This window comes from Pelophylax lessonae, assembly GCF_965119305.1.
Source record: "Pelophylax lessonae genome assembly, chromosome: 13".
NCBI classification, from domain to species: domain Eukaryota; kingdom Metazoa; phylum Chordata; class Amphibia; order Anura; family Ranidae; genus Pelophylax; species Pelophylax lessonae.
In genome coordinates this window covers 150,020,797-150,039,504 of record NC_138780.1, presented here as the reverse complement: position 1 = coordinate 150,039,504, position 18,708 = coordinate 150,020,797, and the positions used below count along the sequence as shown (strand labels likewise).

The window sequence follows — 18,708 nt, the reverse complement described above, 5'->3', positions numbered from 1 at the left end:
AGACACTTTTTTCTTCTTCTCTTTTGGCTGGATCAACAAGTGAAAAAGACGACAAAAGAGCCTTCTGGAACATTGTCACACATCATTGACTCTGACGTCAAAGCCGATGATGTATGGCAGTGTTCCAGAAAGCGCTTTTATCTTTATTTTTACATGTTGATCCAGCCAGAAGAGAGGAGGTAGAAGTGTCTCTGGGCTCAAGGGAAAAAAACAAAAAAAAACAAATGACCAATTGAAGGTGCAGAGCTTTCGGGAGCCAGAAAGTTTTGGTTATACATCAGGTGCCTATTAGACCTCTTAGGATGTGGAAGTCTAAGGAGGGGTGAAACTATAGGTTTGTCCTTTGACACGTGGTGTGTTGAAGAGGGATTACCTTTCTGGCTTTATCAATATCAAGCAACACTGGATTTCTGGTTCTTTTCACCAACTACTGGGGAAGACTGTTGGGAAGTTTATTGTAGATGGTGTGTGTGTTTTATCACACACCGATTAGAAAAGTTTATAAGTAAATTGTTTGGGTAGTCTCACCTTTAATGCTGCACATTTCTTTGTGGGGATGATTTCTTCTATATGCATTTTAACATATGGGAATTATAATTTTCTTTATTGCAATGCACATTTGCTTTTTGTTTTCTGAATAAAGACATCAGGTTTAAGAGGAAAGCAGCCAAATTGTCAAAGATATATCTGAAAATTGTTGTATTATTCGAAGACCTGCTGTCAGAAATGGAGTAAGATGGAACAGTCCCAGAATATGTGGAAGTGCATTCCTTTGTGATCCCTGCATCTCCAGCACAGATTGGATTTGTTGCGGAAAACGTTTAGGAAGGACAGTTGGGATCCTATACCAGTGTGTCAAGATCTTGTAAGTAGTTTCTTGGTATTTAACACAGATTGCAGTTTTGTGTACAAAGAATAAGATGCAGTCTTTTGGATTATGACTGAATGTACTTTTTCAAGTCTTTTTCCCAATTGGAAAGGTAGAGTGGGTGTTGTCAGGAATGTATGCCTAATAGAAGTTGGTGGGACATAGAAAAGGTTTTCTGAACTACACCTCTGCCTTGGAAAGGTTCTTGAGAGGAAATTACTTGAGCAGTGTGTTGGGTTCTCCACATTCCCAGAGATTTGTAAGGCTTGCTATAAAACAAAATTCACTAGCCGGGACAGGCATGTACTGTAGAGTCGGGAAACTCGCAGTAAGCCTCCATACTTTTCATTTTACTGTTTCCAAAGTTTAACGCAGGCTACTTTTACGGATTTCGGCTGTTTTGTGTGTAAAATAGTTATCTGAAACGTACACCTGCCTTTTCACAATAATATGCATGAAATGACATGTATAATTTTAAACCAGTTAATCACCAATTCCATGCGACTCTCTAGTAAAATCGATGACTGTGCTAACATAAAAAAAAGTAAGTTTTGATTTATCCCCTGCAGAAAAAGCAGACACGCCTATATGGGTTCATCAGGAGCACTTCCTGAAGCCTGTGTTGTACAGCGTCCCCTCCCTCTACTCCCTGTATATCACATTCAGACTTCCAAGGCAGGTTTGAATTTATACACAGGGAAGTGTAACAGAGTCAAATACACAGGTAGTAGAGAGCGCTGTACTAGAGCTGCCTACATTGGGAGATACTGTCAGATGGGGGAGTTGGATTTATTGCACTAAATCCTGCACACAGCGCACCCCTAAACTCTGCACTCTGTACGTAGCGCACTCAAACCCTAAATTCTGTACGCAGAGCACCTATAAACCCTGTACTCTATATGTAGCGCACCCCTGGACTCTGCCCGTAGTATATTCCCGAACTTAGCATTCTTTGCATAGGGCACCCCCTGAACCCTGCACTCTGGACGTAATGCACTCCTGATCTCTGCACTCTGTACTTAACGTACTTATGATTTTTGCACTCTGTGCATAGGGTTCCCCTGAACCCTGCACTCTGGACGTAATGCACTCCTGATCTCTGCACTCTGTACTTAAAATACTTATGATTTTTGCACTCTGTGCATAGGGCTCCCCTGAACCCTGCACTCTGGACGTAATGCACTTCTGAACTCTGTACATAGCGTAATCTTGAACCCTTCACTCTGTACATAGCGCACCCTAGATACATCCACACCTTTACGGGCAAACCTACTGCTGTGTCCAGCAATGAACTTGAGTTCGACACCCCTGTTCTAGGGAATATAAGGAACATTGGGCTAACAATGTCCTAAAACAATAAAATTTGAAGGGCAGGCACATAACTGTATTTAATTGTTTTTCCCCCTGACTTTAAACTTCCAAAATATAAATCCCACCTTGTCTTAAGGCAATAAAATCTTCAGCAGATCCCAATTTGCTGGGCTGCCAAGCAATAAGACATTAATAGTTTGCAAGTAGTAAATCTTTACTAGCAGAGTTTTTCTGTAGAGTCTGGTAAGTTTTCAATTTATCGGTCTGATGTTATGGTTTTGGTCCCACGAATCGAATAACTGATATATATTTATTAAAAATTAAATAAGCGGAACAGCAGAACTTTAGGCAAGTGTCTGATATAAGGAATGCCTGCTGCATTTTGAGAAGTACACTCTGCTATAGGACCTTTTATATACGTGAAGAAGAAAGTTGGTTCTATCCAATCCTGTATTGCTTGTAAACTAAATGTAAGACTTACATCTTTCCATGAGCTCTATGATGGTGATAATTTACAGGGTGTATGATGGGTTAGGACATTTGGAAAGCCTTTTAGTTAAAGTAAATTGAGAAATGACTTTAAATGTTTTTATATAGTTAAAGTAGAACTATCATCAAGAGCACAATGTTGTCACTCTGCTGTGCACTCCCAAGAACTCCATGCTGAAGTGACGCACAGTTCAGCCACTGCAGCAAGAGCTATGCACTACCAAAATATATTCATAGCTCTCAAATATAGCGGTTTAAAAAAAGCAAGTTTAAAAGAATGCACAAAAAGAAAAAGCCAAAAAACAACAACAGGAATCCAACATACCAAAAATATGTTTGCCTCAATAGTTCTAACTTTGATGTCCTACCTCACACTGGTTGAGATCATTCTGTAAGCTCTCCCTCCACTTGTCTCTCTTATGACATGCTTGGTCCCAGCGTGAGTTCAGTTCATGCAATCTACTCAGAAGACTTCTGCTCTCCACATCGTCTGCCTGCTGGAACTCTTTACTGCTCAGGTTTGCAGAAAGAACAAGAGCTTTATAATTATCAAATGCCTTCAAAGTGTCCTGGAAGAACAGCAGAAACAGCAATAAATGCCTTGAAGCCGATGTGGACTATTGTCCATTATATTCAACCTGTAATTGAACTGTCTTATACTTTATTTTTGTTAAAGCTGGATTTCCTGGCAGTTATAAAACACACCAATTAATTCAGCTTGTTATTCATTGTTACATCATTAAAAAGGTTCTGTTGAAATTCAACAATTGTAAGTCTTCCAAATTTGACTTGCTATCTGTCTCTTGAAATCCCCTTTAAAGCAGAACTCAGACTTTGAGAGGTAATCAGTTGTGCTGCATGCAAATACAATGGCAATAAATATGCTGACAGGAGGGGAGAGCAAAGTGAGCAAAGGGATGACCATATTACTATGTGGCTGTCTTTTCGCAGTTTAGTTAGCAGGCCGATGGCGAGAGGACACCACAGTATTTCTTATAACTGGTGTCACTCTCTCCTAAATTTGTTGTGTAAATCCAAGCTCTGGATGAGCGGAAATACAATTTCTTTTTTTTTTTTGGACACTGAAAACTGTAAATCCTAGTCATGCACACTGCAGCTAACAGGAGCCTCAAGAGAGATGCTGTGCATCAGGAGATCTGCCAACATTTTAGAACATTTAAAAATAAAATCAGAATTAATCTAAAGTCACATAGTGGGTAAGGTTGAATAAAGACAATAACCCATCCAGTTCAACCTGTGTAGGTGTATGTGTGTCAGTGTCGATAATTATTTACCATATTCCTGTATGTTGTGTTCTTTCGGATGCACGTCCAAGAGTCTTTTAAAAATATCAATACTCCCTGTTGACACCACCAGATGTGGAAGAGAGTTCCACATCCTTATAGCCCTGACCGTAAAATCCCCCGCTTCTCCTCTAATCTCATTGTGTGGCCCCCTGTCCTCTTACACTCCCTAAGGATGCCATTGAGGTGTTTGTTTTTAGAATGCCTTAGCCTGTTATCACTTTACTTCATGATAGCGATTTACAAAGTACAGTATGTCTCAACATGAAATGTATTTAATGGTTTCTCTTGCAAGCAGGTGGTTATCTCCCAAATGTTCACATTTCCAACTCATAATTACATTATTTTTAAAACAAACACATGGTCTGCCAGTCATCTATCCGTGGTAAATTTCCTTAAAGTGATTGTAAAGTCTATTTTTTTTCCCAAACATGTTATACTTGCCTCCTCTTCAGTGGATTTTCACAGAGCAGCCCAGAGCCTCCTCTTCTTGGGTCCCTCTTCTGTGATCCTGGCCCCTCCCTCCTGTCCTCCAAGCAGCTTGCTATGGGGGAACCCGAGCCGAGTCAAAGCTACCTGTGTCCATTCAGGCACGGTGCCCTGACCCAGCCCTGCCCCCTCTCTATCATGATTGGCTAGCTGACTTTGATTGACAGCAGCCAATGGCGCCACTGCTGTGTCCCAGCCAGTCAGGAGGGAGAATCTCGGACAGCTGAGACACACGTGACATCGCTGGACAGAGCGGGACCTCGGGTAAGTGTTAGGGGAGCTGCTGCACACAGAAAGTTTTCTTATCTTAATGCATAGAATACATTAAGATAAAAAAACTTCTGACTTTACCACCCCTTTAACAAACAACGGGCTACATAACTGCGTGGTAAAAAAAAAAAGCATCAAACAAATCTGGAATGGCCACAATAAACTTCTTAACTATAAGACCAAAAGTCAACCCTCCAATTGTGAGTACCGGGGGTTGATTTACAAGGGAATTTTCTCGAGAGCTTAGTTAATATGGCGATTGGATAATGAAGTCAACAGAGCTTCACCTTATTATTCACTAAACATGGGCAAGATTCCCTTGCAAAGTGTGTAATGTATTTGTGTTTAAAAAATCAACTCCCGAATGTTTACAATGTATGGTACTGTAAATGCTACAGTTTGCAAAAACAATTTGGACAAGTTTGTGCTTCCGACCTGGTGGTCCTTTTCTTTTCCAGAATGGTTGTGTACTTTGTACAAAAGCTCCATAAAGACCTGGTTTGAGGTGGAAGAATTCAAGTGGCCTGCACAGAGCCCTGACCTCAACTCTACTGAAGACCTTTAGGTCCAGGGTGCGCTTGTGTCAATGGCATCAATTTGAGATCATTCAGAATTCATTGACAAGTGCCTCTGACGTCCCCCTAACCTGCTTTAAGTGGATTTTACATTCCCATAGACTTGTATTGGGATGCAAACCCAAGCAAAAATAAGCCTGTTGACAATGGTTTTTAGGTTAAATGGGCACAGATTTCCAAGGATACACTCAAAAATCTTGGAAAAAGCGTGGAGATGTTACAACTGCACAGAGGAGCCAAATCCCCAATAATGCGCATAGTTTTAGAAAGTGAGGTTTAAAGTAGTATTAAAGGCTCAGGGAATCTTAACTGTATGTATTGTCAGCAAGCAGTGAAACATACCCCAATACATTTACACACCCCTGTGTGCCCAAATCTTTACGCTTCTCCAAGTTTCAAGATAGGGATGTGCAAGTACTTCACACGCACAGTGCAGAAGGATGTGAACTACAAATGGACCACTTACAGGCCACACATTTCAGTTTAGCCTATAGTATATTATATATAGTATATTTTTTGGCATTTATGGGGAGAGTTTTCAAGCTCTAGGCAGATAGTGTATGCAGATTTTGAATACAGTGAGATAATTTCATATTGTAACTTTTTTATTATAAATATCTCAAATCTGCACTGATCGTTGGATCACAATAAATTTCTTTTGGCGTTTGAGAGTTTTGTTTTTTTTTGCTTTTTTTGTATTTTTATAGGTGTGCAACAAACACAATAAATCATAGACTTCTCATACATAACTGGCAATTACAAGGCACAAGAAGTACATCAAGTAGGCAGATAAATTCCGCAAGGCAATCTATAAGCAAGCACAGAGGACATCCATTGTAAACTAAAGTAAGGGGCACGTCAAAGTCAACAACTATGCTCAGTTAACACTGGTGCAACAGAGGATCCAACTTGTGAGACCCCAAGTCAGATGAATGTGAAATTCATAATTTGCCTATGAGAGTTGTCCTAACTGATACTACACAAGTCTGTCCCACTTTAGAAAAGGTTCCTGCACTACTTCGGTCTGACTTTGATGTGACATTTTACAGTCTGTGGCACTGAAGTCGCATCAAAGTCGGGACTCCAAAGTTGCACTGAAAGTCGTGTGAGTTTTGAGTCAGGCTTGTATGAGCCAAGCCTTAGTCAGGGATATTCAAAGGAGAACCAAAGGAGCCTCCCGGGGTGACATATCTGGGTCTATTCCAAAATACAACCCATAATTGGGTCTATTCCCGGAAGAGATTATTATCAGTTACGGAGGGAAGTCGAATGCAGGGGGTGTTTGATAGTCTTCTCAATTCTACTGGTTTTAAATGAACCGCAAAATTGTGGTGCCATCATCTGTGTATAATTATCTCTACCAGCACTAGCTCAATTTTGTAACCGTCTATCCTTACAATAATTTATTGAATCAGCCCAAGTTGAATATTCAGATTAAAGTTATTTACATACCTTAAACCTCTTCACTTTCTGCTCCAGTTCTTGGATTGACGTAGATGGCTTGAGTTTTTCGGCACTGTCAAGCTCAGCTTCGGTCTTCTCAAGCCACAGTGAGATATTATCCAAATCAGAGTTAAATTGCTGCCACTGCTGTAAATTCTGCTTTGCACTTAGCTCATTGCTTAAGCTCTGAGCCTGAATAATCTCCCAGCGTTCAATAACACCTGCATAAACCAAATAAACTTTATAATAAAACAAGTAGTTCCAACCAAGAGCAAGATGTTCTGCTGTCTATGCAGGGAACACAAAAGCAAGTTATTTACAATCTAACGGTAGCTCAAAGGACTAAAATTTAAACACTATTGTCTCTAGGCAGTGTAACACACTCATATATTTGGTTTGGGTATTAAAAGGGCCACTAAACAAATACAAGCAGGTTGTTTTAAAGAAAAAAAAAATGATGTAAAGAAATATACATTCATGGGACTTCAAAGACCTGAATATATTTAAAAAGCGAAAATTTTGTAAGGAAGTACACGTTGCAATATTCAAAGTTTCCTAGTCCAGAAGGGCTGTGCCCCTGTGTACAAATCCAACTCTATAAAGACATGGTTTGATGTGGAGGAACTCACTGCACATAACACTACTGAACACCTCTGGGATGAATTGGAATGCCGATTGCGATCCAGGTCTTTTCATCCTAAAGTCTAAATAGAAGCTGCACTCCTCACAGTACCTCATTATAGGATGATGGGGGGTCAAAATAAATGTCATGGATGCTGCTGTGCCAAAATAGAATACAAAGATGGAAAGGGGGCTCTGCATGGTCTCTTTCTAAAGGCAACATAGTGACTAAAATTGCCTTGAGAAAGGGACTCTGCGAGGCCCCAAAACTTTGATTTTTTTATGCCTTATGTGGCGCAGTCTTCACAATAAAAACACATTTGGAGTGCTTGTGACTTTGCATCTTAGCATTAGGTCTTCTAATCTAACATCAGTACCTGACCTCACAAATGCTCTTTTGGCCAAATAGACACAAATCCCCACAGACACATTGAAAAATTTCCCAGAAGGTTGGAGGCTGTCACCTCCCCAAAAAAGGAGGAGGCCAACTCCACGTCCATGATTTTGTAATGGATGTCCAAAACTTATGATCTCAACTGTATCTGTACGGATAAAATTGTACGAACAAGACTACGCTTGCTCAGAAACAAAAGCATATATCACTTTCAAAGTTGTAATCTGTTGTATGAGAATTTTTGTAACTTTAGTGACCTATTGGTTTTCGATGGAGACTAGCATGGGGGGGGGGGGGGGGGAGGACAATCATTTGTCCGATATCCTTATCGTGTGTACAAGGCATTAGTCTCCGAGTGCTGTATGGAGAAATGAAAAGAAGCTGGGTGGTAGCTACCGGCCACTAGAACTTCTCTACATTTGGGTTTTGCTTGCGGTTCCCTGCAAAGTATTGCACAAGCTGCAAGAGAATGCCAGGCAGACATTAAATACACAATGAATGCAGCTTTGCATTTAAATAAAGCATACGTCAAGGCAAAAAAAAAAAAAAATGCAATACATTTCACATCCAATTTTTATCCTACAGCTATAAGACTTCTGAATGGGCAATGTAAGTACCTGAATTTGATTTGGAATCTGCCTCTGGCAATCTCCAGTACAGCAGAACTCAGAACAGACGAGGGAGAAGCAGCACATGGAGCCAATCTGTTTTGCTGCACTAGGAATTCTGATAGTAGAATGACAGAAAGATGAGCTCCAATTGTGTACTGCTTCTCCTTTTATGGTCTAATCAGTGACTAGGGACGTGCCCAGTGTTACTCAACTGCAGCAGGGAAGATGCTGTGTAAATCACAGAACTGGATGGATAGAAATGCAAACCCTTTGACAGGTATAATAGTTCCCTTACATGTATTTCAGCTGTTTTTGGCAATTGATGCGCAGTTCAACTTTATGGATTGGAGATTCATGATCATTTTACTCGTTAAGTTTTGGTTTTAGTTTTTGAAAATACTATTTTTCCGTTTTGTATTTTAGCACATTAAGCAAACCTGTCAGGTCAGTGTGTTACAGGTTTACTAGCCGACGACTCAGGGAGGTATAAAAATAGACTCCAATAAGTGGATAATGAAGGAATCAGAATCCCAAGATGTGTAATTGGATAAACGACTTAAAAAAAAAAAAAAGCTACAAAATGTGTGCAGTTAAAAGCCAATTCTCCAGTTGCTAGTGGTACATACAGAGGGACTTGGCTAGAGATTAGCACCATCAAACTTGCTCAGGGGTGGCCAGACCATTTAAAGTGGAACTGAAGTTCCGCTGTAAGAAACAGCGAGCGGGCAGGCTTTTATTGCAAAAGAGATATGCACTGTCTCTTCTGCAATAAAAAGCCCCTACCTTCCTGCTTGCACGTGCAGCTCAGCTTAGAGTGTCGGGCCAGTCTCTGAATGCCAGGACGACTAGCTCCTGTGCATGGCCAATGAAAAGCCCTGAATACTGGCACTCGAGGGAGAAGATGCCGGCGAGGGACTGTTGGACATAGAAACATAGAAAAGTGGCGGCAGAAACAGACCGAGTAGTCCATCGAGTCTGCCCTTTTTTTTCCCATTAACTAATAGTCTGATAATAGATATAGGTTTGTCACATGTATGTTTGCAGCTATTTACTGTTGACAGTCTTACTACATTCTGCTGGCAATTCATTCCAAGCATTAACTACCCTTTCAGTAAAAAAAATACTTTCTAAGATTAGTTTTGAACTCCCCTTAAGCTAGTTTGAGGTCATGTCTCTGTGTTCTTGATTTTGGTTTTATATTCACCCCTTTAATGTATTTAAAGGTTTCATTCAGGTCCCCCCTTTTCCTTCTTTCCTCCAGACTGTAGATATTAAGTTCCTGAAGTCGCTTTCAATAGGTTTCATCCCTCAGACCTTTCACCATTTTTTTTACCCGTCTCTGGACTCATTCTATTTTACCAATATCTTTGTATAAATGAGGTCTCCAGAACTGGACAGTTTTCTAAATGATGTCTCACTAAACCATCTGAAATAAGTACCCCCAAGTGTTTTTCTTCTGTAGTGTTGGTAAGTATTCACTCCTTAGTTCCTCTTTAAAGGGAGTCTATAAAGAATGGAGACTGCCATTGCTGAGCTTTCATTCTGATGAGGATTTTTTTTATTTTAATCACTCAACAGGAATGCAGATGAGACCTTCTGACTTAACTTGTTGCTTACTTGGCTGTTTTTTCTTGTCTGTTTCTTCAGAAAACAGAGGCCACAAACAGACAGGCAACTAGCATTATCACAAGGATATCAACAATGGCTTCCTCTACATCGCAATACAAATTGTTCAGCCTATTCAAAGGGACTTTAAGCAGGCAACATTTGTTAAGGGCTTGTTCACAAAACGCATAGACTTGAGAAAAATTTCTATGCTGCAGTTTGGATACATTGACCTGTATAGCGAATTAAATGGGTTCCCTAGCATAATGTAATGCTTCTGGTACAAACTGCTCCAAACCCTGATTTCGGATTGGTGGGGGAGGAAGTTTCCCAAGTTAGCATCTTGTCTTTAGGAAATAATGCTGCACCAACAGCGGTTTTTCCAGTTTTGCTAACAAATGAAAGTTTAAAGTGTATGAATGGGGAAAACAATGAAAATAATAAAAATAAAATGTCCCCATATATATGTACAGAAAGTACCTGACAGAAAAGCTCTTACGCTATTCCATACATGGTTCAAATTTCGGCCAGTTTTTAAAGAACCAGCTTAAAATCGCTTAGCGGGTGGCTTTGTCAGTGGCTCCCGTCCGACATCCTTTAAATGAAAAATAAAAGGAGACTGGCAGAAATTGGTCAGCCACACAGCGGCTGCAACCCAATCAGATGCTGCCACTCTTCAGGTGTTAGATGACTAATAGATTTAGATACACTGACAAATTGAAGCCAAACTCTAGCTCACACTAGAGTTTCACAGGCAGTTACAGTAGACAATTTTTTTCCTTTTGGGATAAAGGTTTTACATCAATAAAAGCTGACAAATGTAAATGTAAGCACCTCTCTCAGAGGTAAATGCTTTGTCTCAATACTCCGATACATTTTTAGGAGAGCTTGCTCTGTTAATAAACAGACTTACTGGCTGGAGCATCAGATAAAAAAATGAAAGAAAGCTCCAAAAAAGAAAAGGAATGCAGCCTTTACATCTAAAGAAATGGTAAGATGCAATATTATGTTTGCTTTTCAGTTTAATATCATATTAAGTTTGGGTCATGCATAAAGACCACCTTTAGCATCTACAAGTCCTCTACCGATTGGAATGAGGGGCAAAGCTAGGATTAACTTGCAGTCCCAAATTTTATCTGTGTGCAAACTTGAAGCTAAAGTCTACAATACTTACCTCTGCTTCAAAAGGTCTGGTGCCAGTAGAAGACCCTCATCTGCATCTTCTCCCCAGCTATTTCTGGGTGCCATTCATTAATTGTCTTAAATGGCCAGCACAGGAGGACAAGACTCATGTGCATGAGCAAGAATTCAATCATCCTGGCACAAAGGTATTGCGTTGGGAATGTATACAGAGCTGTGCACGTGCAGCTCAATGTACATTTTAAAGAAGACTTTGTGCAGGCAAGTTTATTTTAGTGCATTTTTTATTCTTCTGCTATGAGGAGCCTGCCTACTAACATTTATTTGAATGCAGACTTTAGTCCAAGCTACCACAAACTGCCAGGTGATAGTATACTACAGTTTAAAAGCAAGAGTAAGGCTGGCTATCCATTATAAAATCTTCTTGTACAATTTTCCTTTAGATTTACCAAAGCCGTATAATAGGTGGTCAAACCTAAACACTTTCTATTTGTATGCAATCAGGCAGGCCCTTGCACTACATAGTTGAAGGTAAATCTAAAGGAAATTGAAGAAAATTGTATAATGTATGGCCAGCTTAAGTGTTATGAGTGAGTGAAAAAGCCATAAAAAAGTGTTATTTTTGATATTCACATTAGAAATTTAAACAACATGTTCTATCTTATTATACCTGAATGTGTATCTGGTCTGTAAATTCCAAGCCCCTGGTCTTCATTTGCAGTATCTGATGTTCTCACATCGGCCTCTCTGGAAGGAGTGGAAGTGGACCTTTGCTCAGTCTATAAATACAACAGCAAACAGTCATTAATCGGCTGAAACATTGCAATATTTTCCCCATTATCAGTGGTTAACAAATATAAAACTTACAGTGGACCCATTTATTGAAGCTTTGATTCCTATTGTAGCAGATATCAGATCCTGTGCAGTCTCATTTTGTTTGTAATCTGGCCTTACAGCTGCTATGTGCTTTTCTTGAGAATGCCATGATGGAGTCTCCAATTCGGACTTCCCTGTAATAGCAGAATAATGATTTTAGTGGGAAGTATGGAGCATTGAGGAAAGTGGTGCCACTGAGCAATGCCAACCAGTCTTCTTACAGGCACCACCATAAACTTACCAGCAGCAAATAAGGGAAAAGCGTGGATGCAGGATATGAAAAGTATCCGAATCAAGGTTATATGACATTTTAAAGAGACAAAGCTGATGTAAAAGGTTAGATCGGTAGTACTTATAATGAATGGCTTAGCAAAAATGTTCCCGAATGCCCATGCAAACCACATGAAAAAAAAAATAAAAATAAAAAGTTTAATTGTAACTGCACCTTTCTGATAGGCTTAGATACTGTAAAGCAGAATGAGGAAGCAGCAAATAGTCATAAAATCTATTCTCTATAGTTGAAGATTCTATTATTCTCAATGGAGAAGGTTCAAACTTATTGTCATGGAGTGCTCTGTATAGATCTGTACTTTTAAATGTGAAATGTTCACAAGAACAATATTTCACGTGTCTGCAGTTTCCGTATGACAGCATGCAATCATTTCCTATTTGGTGCAACTAAGGCAAGCTCCAAACAATCATTTTAATTTGTTCCGAATAAGCGTGGAAGGGTTTGATTATTTTTTTTATCCATGGGACATTTCTCTTCACTTTCTGTCCTAAAATCGCTCAGATAGGATCACGGACTAAAACAAGAACACATTCTGAGGTTGATGGGGAAGGGTTGGAAACTCTGGCAACCTTTTTTATTACAGCCTGTGCCTTCAACGTCCCCTTTTTGTAAAGCAATCACAGGGACAGGAAGTAAAGAATGCCTTCCCAATGGGGTCACAAAAAAAAAAAAACAATGGGGATTTACTACAGGCAAATATACTGTGCACTGCAAGTATATTTAAAAAAAAATGAGGGGAAGCTCTGCTGATTTCCATCATCCAACCATGTGCAAGCAAAAATGCTGTTTTTTTTATTTTTTTTTATTTCCTAGCATGTGATTGGGTGTTCTTTGCAAAGCGAAGCTTTGCCTCATTTTCAAAGCTCTGGAGCAGCTGGACTTACAGTGCACGGTAGATCTGCCTTTAGTAAATCAACCCAAAATTTGAACTGTTCCCAATATCATCCGAAACTAAAAGAGGAAACTATCTGGAGTATAAAAAGTATAATAAATTGAACATATAAACAATTTACAGACATTGCTTCTCCATCCTGCTTTAGACTATCAAAGGTGCAATAAGGTGCAAAAAAGGTAGTTACGGCTTAAATACAAGTGATTTCATTTCAAACAAGTAGGGTAAAAATTTTAATGATGTAGAAAAGCTAAATCAACAAAGGCAAAAATACACAAAGTGTCAAGCATTGTGTATGTTCATTGGTGTGCAATCTCTTAGCAAGGCATAGGCAAAAAGAGGAAAATAAATTAAAAATAAAAATGATGCCACGTCAGAATAATGCATATATCCCAAGAACATGGCCACACATCAATAATGCTGTTGTACAATATGTCAGCCAGCAACAGAGATGTAGGTGATGTGCCATGATGGACATCCTAGGATGTGGTTTAGGACATATGATGCTCACACAAGAAGCAGTAGAGGTAACGGTGCAGATGAAGGGGTATGAGGAAGGAGTAAGCGTGCATCACAGCAATGGTGCCAGAGTGAGACACATGCATTGGGCTGGGGCCTACCAGAAGATGCTTGGACAGTTTTTGTTGTCATTATGACATAGGCCTCGGGACTTTCAGCAATCTCTACATCTGGAAGAAAGCAAGGTCATTTTTTTTTTCCCCCTCAAGGGCAAGAACATAGACAAAACTGGAAAATGTATAAATGGTTTTCAAAAGGTTAAAAGGTAATAATATAACATTGGTTTAAAGAGACTCTGCCACTTTGCTACCCCAACTCTCTCACCTTTCATGTGCTCTCCCTTTGCTCTAGGAGTCAAGCCCTGTGTGAGCTCTGTGCCAGATTACAGAGCTTATACAGGGATGATGATAATGTCCTCTTCATCAGAGTGTTTGAGCTTGGCTATGGGCCACTTAGGGACCTTAAGCTCTTCATGCTCCCCCATACTAAGAAATGCTAGGTATTTGCAATGGAGCAGTAGGGCATGGCGGCAAAAGGAATAAAGTGAGTCAGTGTTGGCCCTTTTACCTTTCATTGGCAAAGTGGCAGATTCTCTTTGGTCAAACATTTATGATCAAAACCAAACACACACCAACAACCTTACCTGACAAAGGATTGTAGTAGGGGCCCTCCTCTTCATTCTCATGCATAGAAGATCCACCCACGTCAACAGTTGGATCCCACTCTAGAGGAATAGAGTCTACACTGACTGGAGTTTCGCGGCCCGATCTCTCATGTGGGAGCGGTGGGGGCATCAGGTGGCACAGAGACTGGTGGGAAGTATCTACTTCAGGGATCGTGGAATGCCAGGAAGAATTCTGGATTTCCCTTGAATCTTCTCCATCTGTATCATTTTCAGAAGTTTCTCTTTCTTCCTCTAAATTCTTTACAGGAGTAAAAGAGAAAAAAAAAAAAAAAAAAAGTCTTTATTTCTAATTCTAAATTTTATTTATTTTGTCTTTTTTTTTTACGTGACCATTTTAGGTAAAAATAAAAACAGTTGAACCAGAAGCCCCCTGTAAGGGAAGGTTTATACATAACCATTTGACTTGTGGTGTAATTACTTTCTGATCTATTCAACATCTCTAGCCGCTGCTGCTATCTAACTCTTCATGGTGTGCTGGATAGTGGTTCCTCCCACCAACCGAATGTCACTGATGTGTACTTTTTATTAATGTAAGGGTCGGCAGGAGGAACCATATTGCCCTTCTATGCGTTCGATATGCATCATCTACATAGAAGCCTCCTTTTTTTCTTTTTGAGACCCAAAATTGCAAAGTAGGTGTAAATTATAGATGATATATATTGGTCTTATTTTTTTCTTTCATTTATTAAAGCGTTTGTAACCCCAAAAAAAAAATAAAAAATTGATCCTGTTCCCTTAAAGCATGTTATACAGCACAGTGCTTGTGTTGTGTCATTTGACCCCTTCCATCACCTAAAAAAACCTGGCTGATCCTGCCAGTTTCTACCCTCCCCTCTGTACACTAACCACGGTATATCATGGCTGCTGAGCCCTGACACTGTGGTCAGTGTACGTGGCTCCCTCATCCGCAGCCCTGCTCTCTACTCTCTACTCTCCTGTGTCGTCCTCTGTCCTCCTCCCCCCTCCCCTCCCTGCCTGCCTGTCAGCTCCGTGCCACGGCCTGCCCGCCCCTCCTGCTGCTCAAATAACTGTTAGTTTATATAATCCTGTTGGTCTCCTAAGCCTGTGTTTTATAATTTAAAAAAAATGCTGTATACCTGATTTCAGTGTGCTGCTCGGTGATCACGTGACCAGCTGGCTCGCGCTCTCTCCTCCTGAGTGACGTTAGGAGATGTGAATAGTGGAATCTCTGCCCCACCCCCTGAAGCTGTCAGACGAGGAGAGGAGAGAGCCAGCCAGTCATGTGATCACCGAGCAGCACACTAAAATCAGGTATATACAGCATTTTTTTTTTTTATAAAAACACAGAGACAGAGGCACACAGGCTTAGGAGACAAACAGGATTATACAAAGTCCTGCACATAGCTTAAAGCGGTGTTCCACCCAAAAGTGGAACTTCTGCTCATTTGCTTCCTCCCCCCCCTCCGGTGCCACATTTGGCACCTTTCAGAGGGGAGGGGGGGGGGCGGGTACCTGTTTTTGACAGGTACCCTTCCCCACTTCCGGGAGACGGTGCCGCGGCATTGTCCCTTGGAAGTTTGGCCCCCTTCTCCTTCCCTGTCGTCGAGTCAATCAAAATGTGCAGCTCGTGTCGCGCATGCACATTAGGGACCCGCCCGTAAAGCCGCAAGGCTTTACTGCTGGGTTCCCTTACCGGCAATTGCGGCGGCAGCACCCGACAGCCAATGGAAACATCGGCTACGGTGCAGACATCGCTGGACTCCAGGACAGGTAAGTGTCCTAATATTAAAAGTCAGCAGCTACAGTATGTGTAGCTGCTGACTTTTAATTTTTGGAGGGGGTAAAGCTGGAACACCGCTTTAACAACCACTTTAAGAATAAAGCGCAACTTCCATGAGGGATTTTGCATGTATGCATGCTAAAACATCACCACTACATGGTTAAGCTAAGCTGTGAGAGAGCTAGTCACTATTCACATCTGCACATTTAAGGTGGATATAAATGCTTGTTGCATCTTTAAGATCAACATTACTGCATGGAAATCAAATTTAACAGGCGCCTAAAAAGTGCAACAAGCAAACACACAGCCCCTAAACATAAAGATGCAAATAGAGCCTTAGGTGTGACTGGCCCTGGTGTTTGGTAGCACAGGTGTGAAGGTAAATCAACACTGGCAAACACTTGGGAGGCAGAGACAATTTTCTAGGTTTACCAATTTGCCATTAACAACTCTTCTATGAGCTATTCTCCCTGCACATTTGTAGTAAAAGGATGACCGCAATGAAAAACAAAAACTAAAGTACATACGAAACAGTCAGCAATGGAAGAGGATCCCTACTAAACATTTTGTCAGCATTATGTTTTCATCAAACTGACAGGTCCACCTTGCTAACACATGTAACGAAAACGGTGTCTAAATATAAACTATTATAGCAGATCGTAGATAAAGCTTTTAGTCTGACAACATCATGCACTCCCATACAACTGTTACTTACCAAGCCCTTTGAGGTCAGCCTCTCGTGGAATCTGTAGACTCGTCCAAATACCTCTTGACAATATCTGTGAATCTCTTCCAGCTCATCCTCAATAATCACAGCATCCATGGCCTCGCTCTTCTGTATTAGATGCTCTCCAAAAACTATCAACTGGTCAATTTTGTTGGTATTCAGGGTAATTTCTTGTTTAAAACCCTGCAAGACACACACAGCCATAACTAGAACACATAGTTGGAACTACTAAATTAAAGTTTTAATGGATAGCTAATGTTTCCCATTTCCTGTACAAATTTTTATGGTCCTAGCGAGCATGATCTATCCGAAAAATGGCCATTTCACACTCAATACTCAGGCTTGTAAATAGACAATGGATCTAGACCCAATTGTCTCATTTCAGGTCATGTGTGGTCTTCGAAAGACTCCCATAATTAATTTATTCATCTAATCGTGAAACAGAGAATGGACAGTCTGTCTGTGCTATTTCTTGGTATATTGGCATGCTACTGGCTACTAAAAACTATCATAGGCATGATCATTCTAATTCGAAACAAAGGCTTTTTATGGTGTAAGCTAACATTTATTTGGGATTAAATTGCAAAATACTTCAGTTGTGGGTATCAGATTGCTACTAGACGCTTACATTTACATCATAGTAAGCAATATGTTCCATAGTATAAGATATTAGTAGTTCTTTTACGTAATGCACATAACTTGTTATGGCGGGTACAATGCTCCTTTTTTGGTTTACTAGACTTGTAAACAATGTTTGGCATCTTATTTCGATGATACGTATATTAAAAGCCTTGTACAGTATAAAATACAAAAACAATAACCTAGGCAACAAAAGAAAATAAAATGACATACAGCCAACTGTTGCATCTTCTCCTCGATGTCGCTTTCTGAGAAATGCTCCACATTAGTAAGCTGTAAGTCCATTTCTGTCAGCCACACCAGGATGCAGTCTCTGGTCCCTTCAAAGTCTTCTCTTTGACTAGTAAAGTGCTGAAGAAAAACATAATATTTTAAATAAAAAAAATTACTACAAATAAAAAACAAACCTTTTTTAAGGCCACAGCACCTTTACACCAGCATGCCCCTTGTTCATCCATTTGCAATTCTGCAATATTTAAAAGTGTAAGGACTAGTTCACACCACAAAAACCTCCTCCAAATCAGTTCCTGCATTCAGGTTTTAGTGTGTTCTTGATGTGTTTCGGGCTGCATTCCAGATGCTTTCTCACTGTACTGGGGTCAAGTGCGTTTTTGATGCCTCTAGGTGCATCCCGGTGCATGTAACCACGTTACAGTACAGTTCTGTGCAGGAAAAATGCAGAATGTTCTACTTTTTTTTCTGGATCTGGAACACACTGGAACTGCAAGCACTGAATTAAAAACCATGTAACCTACTTTCTATGCATCTTGGATGAAGAAAAAATAAAATTACTGGAATGCATGTGATGTGAACTAGCCCTAAAATGGTAAAATGATGAAAGAAGGGGGGAGGGGGAAACAATCAACTTGGGTACAATCAGCTTGCTCATATATGGATAGAATCTCAGCCGGTCCCTGTTGAACCAGCCAAGATTTCAACCTTCTATGGTCGGCTGTAAGTCTGATAGTCTCTTTTAGTAGATAAGGGTCAAAACAATATCTCTAAGTATACCAGATTTTTAAGGAACAGTAAGGAATAGTTACGTTCGTAACTCTTTTTTAATTCCTGCCCCAGAGATGTAAGCGAAATGAAAGTAAATCTGACTAAATCTACCATAAGATAACCCGTGTTCCTATGGCAACTACAACATTTAAAAGTTCCCATCACTTATTGTACCAGTGGTAATGGTTACTTGGACAAATAGTGAGGGGAAATCT

The 18,708-nt window shown here is 40.2% G+C and overlaps 1 protein-coding gene across 1 annotated transcript in view; it reads right to left on the bottom strand.

Annotated features, from left to right (window-relative positions):
- SYNE2 (spectrin repeat containing nuclear envelope protein 2) overlaps nucleotides 1–18,708 on the bottom strand; it is a 550,589-nt gene that overhangs the window by 14,548 nt on the left and 517,333 nt on the right. The window contains exons 102-109 of the mRNA XM_082274971.1: nucleotides 17,705–17,842; nucleotides 16,841–17,035; nucleotides 14,343–14,622; nucleotides 13,801–13,869; nucleotides 11,988–12,130; nucleotides 11,791–11,899; nucleotides 6,759–6,970; nucleotides 3,037–3,237 (exon numbers count right to left, since the gene is read on the bottom strand). Of these exons, the coding sequence (XP_082131097.1) occupies nucleotides 3,037–3,237; nucleotides 6,759–6,970; nucleotides 11,791–11,899; nucleotides 11,988–12,130; nucleotides 13,801–13,869; nucleotides 14,343–14,622; nucleotides 16,841–17,035; nucleotides 17,705–17,842 (1,347 nt within the window). The remainder of the gene's footprint in view (nucleotides 1–3,036; nucleotides 3,238–6,758; nucleotides 6,971–11,790; nucleotides 11,900–11,987; nucleotides 12,131–13,800; nucleotides 13,870–14,342; nucleotides 14,623–16,840; nucleotides 17,036–17,704; nucleotides 17,843–18,708) is intronic.